The 10,172-nt window shown below is 39.0% G+C and overlaps 1 protein-coding gene and 1 pseudogene across 2 annotated transcripts in view; one reads left to right on the top strand and one right to left on the bottom strand.

The window, feature by feature from the left end:
• DNAL1 (dynein axonemal light chain 1) overlaps positions 1–10,172 on the top strand; it is a 59,681-nt gene that overhangs the window by 17,216 nt on the left and 32,293 nt on the right. Inside the window, exons 4-5 of one of the 2 annotated variants that reach the window (XM_023183443.2) lie at positions 4,748–4,786; positions 8,780–8,889. In XM_023183443.2, the coding sequence (XP_023039211.1) occupies positions 4,748–4,786; positions 8,780–8,889 (149 nt within the window). The remainder of the gene's footprint in view (positions 1–4,747; positions 4,787–8,779; positions 8,890–10,172) is intronic. The other variant, XM_023183453.2, reaches the window with a different exon arrangement.
• On the bottom strand, positions 9,826–9,924 carry LOC111521724 (annotated as a pseudogene).

Below are 10,172 nucleotides of genomic sequence, written 5' to 3'. Positions count from 1 at the left end.
GTCCCCCTGCCTCAGCCTCCTGAGTACCTAGGACTATAGGTACATGCCACTATGCCTGGCTAATTTTTTTATTTTTATTTTTTGTAGAGATGGGGTGTCACTATATTGTCCAGGCTGGTTTCAACTCTTGGCCTTAAATGATACTCTGACCTCAGCTTCCCAAAATACTAGGATTACAGGCATGAGCCACTGCACCTGGCCATTGTTTTTACAATTTGTATTATTTTTTATTGTTGTTATTGTTGCTTTTTAGTGGATTTTTTTCACATGTTTTCTATCCGTGGTGGGTAGAATCTGCAGATGTGGAACCTGAGGATATGGAGGGCCAACTGTATATATTTTTATCATCTGCTCCTTCTAATAGATGTAAGCTCCATGAAGGCAGGGATCTCTGTTTTGTTCATTGATATATCCTAAACACATAGAGGAATGCTTGGTAGATAATAGACAATTAATATTTGCTGAAATAAATGAATTTCTCCATTAAGTATGGTGTTTGTTATGGAGTTTTGGTATATAGCTTTTATCAAGTAAGGAATTTCCCTTTTTATTTATTTTTTATTTTATTTTTGGAGACGGGAATCTTGCTATGGTGTCCAGGCTGGTCTCAAACTCCTGACCTCAAGGAATCCTCCCACCTCAGCCTCCCAAAGTCCTGGGATTACAGGTTTGAGTCACTGTGGCTAGCCAGGCAATTTCCCTTTAATTTTTAGCTGAGAACTTTTATTTTATTTTTTAAAGAGCTGGGGTCTTACTATATTGCCTAGACTGGCCTTCAATTATGGGGCTCCAGCAATCCTTCTGCCTCAGCCTCCTGAGTAGCTGGGACTACAGGCATGTGTCACCAAACCAGCTGCTAAGAGCTTTTAACATCAGATGTAGAACTTTATCAAGTACTTTTTCTATGCTTATTGAAATAAATGTGACTTTCCCCTCTAATCCATTAATTAGTTATATTTATAGATTCTTTTGTTGTGTTCCTTGTACTCTCAGGATAATTATTCTTGATCACGGTTCAATAAATACCATTGACTTTGACAATCTAATTTTTCTATTTCTTTTTCTTTTTGTAGAGATGGGGTCTTGCTGTGTTGTCTAGGCTGGTCTCAAACTCCTGGCCTCAAGCGATCCTCCAGCCTTGGCTTTCCCTAGTGCTGGGACTGCAGGCATAAGCCACCATGCCCAGCCTGAAGATATAATATTGTATCTAGGATTTTCAAATCCATGTTGAAAAGTAAATTGGGCTCCTTATGTGCTTATGGCATCAAGGTTATACTAGCCTCTTAAAATAAGTTGGCAGCTTTCCCTCTTTTTCTGGTTTCTGAAACAACTTGTTACAGGGAATACCCTTGAAAGCTTAGTAGAACTCACTTGCAGAAGTGTCTAGGCTTGCTGTATTAGGGGAGGAGGATAAGGGTAAATCTATCATTTTAATATTTTAAATAGTGTTGGTCTATTCAAATTTTCTTGATTCTTATGACAGTTTTGACACTTTTATGTTTTTTATAGAAATGCATACCTTGTCTAGGTTTTAAACCTTATTGCCATATGTTTGCTTATGATATTTATTTTTTATTTTGGAGATGGAGTCTTGCTCAGTCGCTCAGGCTGGAATGCAATTGCGCAGTCTCGGCTCACTGCAACCTCCACCTCCTGGGTTTAAACACTTCTTCTGCCTCAGCCACCCAAGTAGCTGGGACTACAGGTGCACACCACCATGCCCAGCTAATTTTTGTATTTTTTGTAGAGATGGGGTTTCCCAATGTTGGCCAGCCTGGTCTCAAACTCCTGACCTCAAGTGATCTACCCGCCTCAGCCTCCCAAAGTGCTGGGATTACAAGCATGAGCCACTGTGCCCAGCAATGATATTTTATTTTTAAAGTCTCTGTGGTGTCTGTAGTTATTTCTCTGTATTCTGTCTCTTTTTCTGTATGTGTGTGGTTTTTGTTTGTTTGTTTTTTGAGACAAGATCTCGCTTTGTCACCCAGGCTGGAGTGCAGTGGCACCATTTAGGTTCATGCAGCCCTGACCTCCCAGGCTCAAGTGATCCTCCCGGCTTAGCCCCTGCCCAGTTCCCCAGCCCCCTAGTAGCTGGAACTGCCGGTGCCTGCCACTATGCCTGACTAATATTTGTGTTTTTTGTAGAGACAGGGTCTTGCTATGTTGTATGTTGTCCAGGTTATATATATTTTTTGAGACAGGGTCTTGCTCTGTTGCCCAGGATGGAGTGTAGTGGTGTGATCTTGGCTCACTGAAGCCTCCCTCCCTGGGTCAAGTGATCTTCCCACCTCAGCCTCCCAAGTAGCTGGCACCACAGTCATGCACCACCTTGCCCAGTGCCACCACGCCCTAATTTTTATTTTTTGTAGAGACAAAGTCTCACTGCCTTGCCCAGGCTGGTCTTGAACTCCTGGGCTCAAGCAGTCCTCCCACTTCAGCCTCCCAAAGCGCTGGGATTACAGGCATGAACCACCATGCCTGACTCATTCTATATTTTCAATTTATATTGCCCTCTTTTTTGCTCAATCAGGCTTGCCAGGGATTTAAGAACCAACTTTTAGTTTTGTTAGCTATTTTATCCCCCCATTCTGTTTTCCACTGACTTTTTCCTTTGTATTTCCTTCTACCTTCTTTGGGTTTGTAATGATGTACTTTGCCAAATGTGTGAACGCCTAGCTCATTTGTTTTCTATCTCTTATTTTCTGACAAGTGTATTTGAATCTGTAAGTTTCCTTCTTAGTGTTATATTCCCCAAATTTTGACTTTTTTTCTTTTATTCTTTTATCATTTTCTTTTTAACCCAAGGGTTACTTATTAGTATGTCTTTACTTTCTAGACATAATGGTATATGTTTGTGAACAAAAATTCTCTCAAAAGGAAAACAGAGGGAAGAGACCTTGTTTCAATGAACAGTTTACATATGGCTACATGCAGCCTTAGGTGTAGAAGGAAGGTGTGTTCCAGAGAACAAAGGGAGGGCTTGAATTTTATAGCCAAAGTTCCCACCTTCTCAATCAGCTCTGTTTATGCAAATGAAGGATTCAAACTCATTCAGTTCTGGTTCGTTGATACAGCTGGGCCTTGATTGGTTGAGGCAAGTGAACTGATTGGTTGATTCAGGTGAGTTCTGATTGGTTAGTTCATATGAACTCTGGAAGTCCCAAAGTTGAACAGAGGTGTGTTTTTTGGGGGAACTCAGAATATGCGTATGACCTCTAGTAAGCAAATGGCTGCTTGACTCTAATTAATTTGATTTAATCTAATTTAATTTTTTCCGAGACAGGCTTGCCCTGTTGCCCAGGCTGGAATGTGGTGGTGCGATCATACCTCACTGTAACCTTGAACTGTTGGGTTCAATTGATCATCCCACCTCAGCCTCCCAAGTAGCTAGGACTATAGGCATGCACCACCGTGCCAGACTAATTTTTTTTTTTAATTTTGTTTTGTAGAGGTGGAGTCTCTGTATGTTGCCCAGGTTGGTATTGAACTCCTGGCCTCAGGTGATCCTCCCACCTTGGCCTCCCAAAGTGCTGGGATTATAGGTGTGAGACACTGTGCCTAGCTTAGGCCCTGTTTTAAATTTAGGCCCAATTAACTACTCAGGATTCGTCTTGAAGAATTGACTCTTTCAGGTTCACATTTGTTCACATAGTTTAAAAACTTTTCTTTTGTTATTCTTTGGGGTTCTTTTTTAAAAAAAGAGCACCAGCAATAATTCATTAAGGATATCTTCCGTTGGGTACCTTTAGAGTTTTAAATATATTAAATTGAATCTAAGCTGCTATTAATTATAAGGTGCAACATTATTTTATGTTTTACTAAGAAAAAAATGGTTTGAACTGAACTATGACAAATACTTTAAATATTTAAAATTTTTATTTTGTACTTATTGATAGAGTTCTTTTAAATGTATGTAGACATACAGATTTTTTATCCTATCCTTTATCCTCATCCTTTGCAAACATAAAAAGGAATATATGATAAGAAATAAAGTGGTTAATATTTTTTTAAAATTTCACCACTGCCACCTGCCCACAGCAATTATAAATTGTTCCTGAGTATAAGATATATCCAAATTTCAATATTAAAATGTAAGAAAGATGTAGATCCTTAGAATCAGTGAAATAAGATGTATTTTAATATCAGATATTGAAAGCTACATATTTTTTGTAAACCAAGTGGGAGTGAAGTGTATGGGTGTTACATAATGATTTCCTTATTTTTTTTCAATGATATTTAAATTATTCTGATTTCAGGAAATTAAAACATCTTCTTTGCATATAAAATCTCAAAGAAAGAAATCCTTTTAATGGTAGAAGCCAAGGCTAATAGTGATTGCTTGAAAAGTGTATCAACAAATTACACCAATAAAGACAACTTGGGGCCAGGCGCAGTGTCTCACGCCTGTAATCCCAGCACTTTGGGAGGCCGAGGCAGGGGAGGGCAGGGAGGAGGGCAGATCATGACGTCAGGAGCTCGAGACCAGCCTGGCCAACATGGTGAAATCCCATCTCTACTAAAAATACAAAAAATTAGTCAAGCATGGTGGTGCGCACCTGTAGTCCCAGCTACTTGGGAGGCTGAGGCAGGAGAATTGCTTGAACCCAGGAGGCAGAGGTTGTGGTGAGCGGAGATCACACCATGGCACTCCAGCTTGGGCGACAGAGCAAGATTATGTTTCAAAATACATACATACATACATACAAACAACTTTTTTTCTTTTCTTTCTTTTTTTTTTTTTTTAAAGGCAAAAGCAACAACAATCAAAGAAGCCTTAGCGAGATGGGTGAGTACATGAGTTTTTCCTCCTTTTAGAAACTGTACAAAGAAAAATGTTAGATAGTTATTCAAATCCAGCTATTTAATACAAAGGATCCTTTTGGTATTGGAACTATTCAGCTATCTTGACTATGGTGGTGGATGCATGAACCTACACAGATGATAAAATTGTGTAAAACTTAATATACACATACGGCCGGGCGTGGTGGCTCACGCTTGTAATTCCAGCACTTTGGGAGGCTGAGGTGAGCGGATCACGAGGTCAGGAGATCGAGACCATCCTGGCTAACACGGTGAAACCCCGTCTCTACTAAAAAAAAAAAAAATACAAAAAATTAGCCGAGCGCGGTGGCGGGCGCCTGTAGTCCCAGTTACTCCAGAGGCTGAGGCAGGAGAATGGCGTGAACCCAGGAGACAGAGTTTGCAGTGAGCCGAGATCGCGCCACCGCACTCCAGCCTGGGTGACAAAGCAAGACTCTGTCTCAAAAAAAAAGAAAAAAAAAAAACAACAAAAAACTTAATACACACATACAAACACACAGTCATACATGCACATGAGCACAAGCAAACTTGGAAAAATCAGAATAAAATCAGTGGATTGTATAAATAGCAATACTATAGTTATACTGTAGTCATAAAATGCTACGCTTGGGGGAACTGGGCAAACTTCAAATATTGTAATAAAAATTTCAATTAAAAAAATCTGACCACTGGACGATTTAAATATGGAAAAGCCGATTTTACCTATTGCTATAAAATTGCTGGAATTTCTGTGTTAATACATTTTCTTTTTCAACTGTATCATCACTAAGCTACGTATCATTTTCATATGCTGGAGTCATATGGGTTGTGAATTATCTAGGCTTTAGAAGGTGGTTTTAGCCTCGTGGAGGTTAGTATAGAGGCAATCAATGTGGACAATGTAAATCATGCATAGGCAACTGAAAAGAAAACACTGAATAAAAATACTCAAGTAGCAATACTAGAAAGGAAACTACATTGTAAAAAACATGCATTATATATAAATTATATTTTCAGTATTATATAACATTCTATACGGTTTGAACAGTTAGAATTCAGCATTGTAGACATAATTTCCATAGAGTACAGAGATGGCTTCTGAATTTCTATGCCCATAAACTTGTCTATGTTATCACTAGTTTTTTTGCTTTGATTCTTGGCCTTTTGACTAAGATCTAGTGTAGTTTTTTTGCATAATAATGTACCTTTTGCTTTTGTAAATAGGCTTTGAATAAAAAGGCTTTCAGAAGTGTTGGTGTCTGGGGAAAATAGACAAAAGTCGATAAAATAATGAAATACTTGAATTCTTGTTTTAGTGCTTATAAATTTCTCATTTACTTTAAATGTATTTTTATAATTTATTTCTGTTTGGTTAAATATTTAATGAAAAATCTTAAGAAAGAAAAGAATATAGAGTAGACTTAGTACCAGATTTCATTTTCCTTGAATTGGATTTTGAGACTTTATTTTACTTACAATAACTAGTGTTTTTTTTGTTTTGGCTGGTAGAGTCTATTTCTAGATTACATTGTGGCCATACATTTTTTACTTTTTTTTTTTTTTTTTGAGACAGTGTCTCGCTCTGTCACCCAGGCTGGAGTGCAGTGTCACAATCATAGCTCACTGCAGCCTCAGTGTCCTAGGCTCAAACACCTGAGTAGCTAGGAGTACAGGTGTGCATTACCACCCTTGGCTAATTTGTTGTTGTTGCTGTTGTTGTAGAGACAGAGTCTCATTATGTTGCCCAGGCTGGTCTTGAACTCCTGAGCCCAAGTGATCCCCTTGCCTCAGCCTCCCATGGTGCTGGGATTACAGGCGTGAGCCACTGTGCCTGGCCCATGCATTTTTGATTTGAAGATTATTCAAAGACATCAATCTCACTTTTTCATTGATTCACACAACATTTATTGAGGATCTACTAGGTGTCAGTTTCTCCTCCTCTAACCTACAAATATATGACATAAAAATAAACACTGATTGGATGTGTATTAGATCTTACAACTGATTTTATATTTTCTATCATTATTATTAAATATATTTTATTTTTCTTTTAATTTAATTTTGTTAAAGTAAAGATGGGGTCTCACTATATTGCCCAGGCTGGTCTCAAACTCCTGAGCTCAAGTGATCCTCCAACTCAACCTCCCAAAGTGCTAGGATTATAGGCATGAGCCATTGTGCCCAGCCTGTTTTCTATTATTGACATGTGGTGATTTAAATTTTTGAAAGGAGTTTTGTGTGTCTTACACTGCAGTGGGTTATAAAAAACATAGGAAAGCAAAGGAAATGGCTCCTGAGCTTCTAGTTTTGTTTGGTTAGTTAGTTTGTTTTTCTGGGGACAGAGTCTCTGTCCCCCGAGGCTGCAGTGCAGTGAGCTCAAGTGATCCTCTCACCTCAGCCTCTACCTCCCAATACTATAAAGTATTGGCACATCACCAAGATGTGGTGTGTGCCACCACATCTGGCTGTTTTTAAATTATTTGTAGAAATGAGGTCTTGCTGCGTTGTTCAGGCTGGTTTCCAACTCTTGGGCTCAAGCAATCCTCCTTCTTTGGCCTCCCAAATTGCTGGTATTACAGGCATGAGCCACTGTGCCTGTTTGTCATTTTACTATTGTGTTGAGTTCCCTTGTCAGATGAATAGTTTGCAAATATTTTCTCCCATTTAGCAGGTTTTCTCTTCACTCTGTTGATTGTTTCCTCTGCTGTGCAGAAGCTTTTTATTTTTATTTTTATGTTTTGAGATGGAGTCTCGCTTTGTTGCCCAGGATGGAGTGCAATGGCATCATCTCAGCTCACTGCAACCTCTGCCTCCCAGGTTCAAGCAATTCTCCTGCCTCAGCCTCCCAAGTAGCTGGGATTACAGGCACTCACCACCACGCCCGGCTACTTTTTTGTGTTTTTAGTAGAGATGGTGTTTCACCATGTCAGCCAGGCTGTTCTTAAACTCCTGATCTCAGGTGATCCACCCATCTTGGCCTCTCGAAGTGCTGGGGTTACAGGCATGCACCACCACGCCTGCCCGGAAGCTTTTTAGTTTTAGTTCCATTGTTTATTTTTGTATTTGTTGCCTGTGCTTTTGAGGACTTAGCCATAAAATCTTCTCCTAGATCAATGTCCTGAAGTGTTTTCCCTGTATTTTCTTCTAGTGGCTTTATAGTTTTGAGTCTTACCTTTAAGTTTTTAATTCATCATGGTCGATTTTTGCATATGGTGAGAGAAAGGGGTCCAGTTTCATTCATCTGCATTTGGATATCCAGTTTTTCCAGCACCATTTATTGAAGAGGGTATCCTTTTCCCAATGTATGTTCTTGGTGCCTTTGTCAAAAATTAGTTGGCTGTAAATACATGGACTTATTTCTGGATTCTCCATTCCATTCTGTTGGTCTATGTATCTGCTTTTATACCAATACCGTACTGTTTGGGTTGTGTTCACCTTATAATATATTTTGAAATCAGGTAGTCTGATAACATCCAATTTTGTTATTTTCGCTCAGGATTGTTTTGGCTATTTGTGTTCTTTTTTGGTTCCATATAAATTTTAGGACTTTTTTCTATTTCTGTGAAAAATGACATTGGTATTTTGATAGGAATTACATTGAATCTGTAGCTTGCATTGGGAAGTATGGTCATTTTAGTTATATTAATTCTTCTGATCCACGAATATGGGATATCTTTGCATTTGTTTGTGTCCTTTTCAAATTTTAAATACCACAAAAATAAAAGTTTTTTTAAAATTTTCTCCTCATTTTCATTTGGTAGGGACCTAATAGTTATCTGATTCAGCCACATATAAATCTGATTATCAGGGTCAGTAGGTAAATGTTTTCAATAAGCTAATGGTAAAGAATTATTAAGCAGTTTGCTAAATTCTAGCAATTGTTTTGAAATAAACATGGAAAAGCCTTGGGAAATTCTGGCCTCTTTTGGTTCCACATTACAATCATGGGTTATTTCTTCCAAATGTATTTTTCTCATAGGAAGAGAAAACTGGCCAGAGGCCATCTGAAGCCAAAGAGATAAAACTTTATGCCCAGATTCCCCCTATAGAGAAGATGGATGCATCCTTGTCCATGCTTGCTAATTGCGAGTAAGTTCTCTTTTCATCCTTCTAGTATTGCTGTTAGGTTTACCTTTCTTTTTTTAAACACACAAAATAAGAAAATATGTTTGTTTTCTGTGGTCTTCATTTTTTTTTTTTTTTTGTTTGCTTAGTGTAATTCTCCCTTTGGCAAGGCCAAACATGAAAAATGACTGGTTTATGAGATTATTAATAGAAACTATTGGCCGGGCGTGGTGGCTCAAGCCTGTAATCCCAGCACTCTGGGAGGCCGAGACGGGTGGATCACGAGGTCAGGAGATCGAGACCATCCTGGCTAACACAGTGAAACCCCGTCTCTACTAAAAAATACAAAAAACTAGCCGGGCGAGGTGGCGGGCGCCTGTAGTCCCAGCTACTCAGGAGGCTGAGGCAGGAGAATGGCGTGAACCTGGAAGGCAGAGCTTGCAGTGAGCTGAGATCCAGCCACAGCACTCCCGCCTGGGCGACAGAGCGAGACTCCGTCTCAAAAAAAAAAAAAAGAAAAAAAAAAAAAGAAACTATTGAACAGTACAGTACAATTTTTTTTTTTTTTTTTTTTTTTGAGATGGAGTCTGGCTCTATCGCCCAGGCTGGAGTGCAATGGCACGATCTCAGCTCACTGCAACCTATGCCTCCCGGGTTTAAGCAATTCTCCTGCCTCAGCCTCCCAGGTAGCTGAGACTACAGGCACGTGCCACCATGCCCAGCAAAGTTTTTGTATTTTTAGTAGAGACAGGGTTTCACCATGTTAGCCAGGATGATCTTGATCTCTTGACCTCGTGATCTGCCCACCTCGGCCTCCCAAAGTGCTGAGATTACCGGCATGAGCCACTGCGCCTGGCCGAACAGTACAATATTTTTAGTACAGTTTTTATAATGTGTTTGAAAATATACATCTCCTAGTCTTTTGGGAGAAGCTAAATAACACAATAAACTATATATTTTTAAAATACGGAATGCGTCATGAATGTGTATGTCATCCTTGTGCAGGGGCCGTGCTAATCTATTATTCCAGTTTAGTACATGTGCTGCTGAAGCAAGCACCACAATAAACTATAAAATCTACTACTTTCTCTTGTAAAATTATCCACAAAGTCAGAAATATATTTTCTTACTACATGCCTAAGAGATACCCCTTAAAAAAAGTTTAAAGTTAATAAAAACACGTTGTAAAACATCTGGAAAATATAAGCAGCACAAAGAAAAGGAATTAACATCAACCAAAATCCAGCACTGTGTGAGAACCAGTGCTAGCATTTTTGTAGAGCCTTCTAACTTAAAAAAAAAAAAAA

The sequence above is a fragment of the Piliocolobus tephrosceles genome, chromosome 6, assembly GCF_002776525.5.
Source record: "Piliocolobus tephrosceles isolate RC106 chromosome 6, ASM277652v3, whole genome shotgun sequence".
Lineage (NCBI taxonomy): Eukaryota > Metazoa > Chordata > Mammalia > Primates > Cercopithecidae > Piliocolobus > Piliocolobus tephrosceles.
The sequence above is the reverse complement of the archived record's forward strand: the minus strand, read 5'-3'. Positions and strand labels throughout refer to the sequence as shown.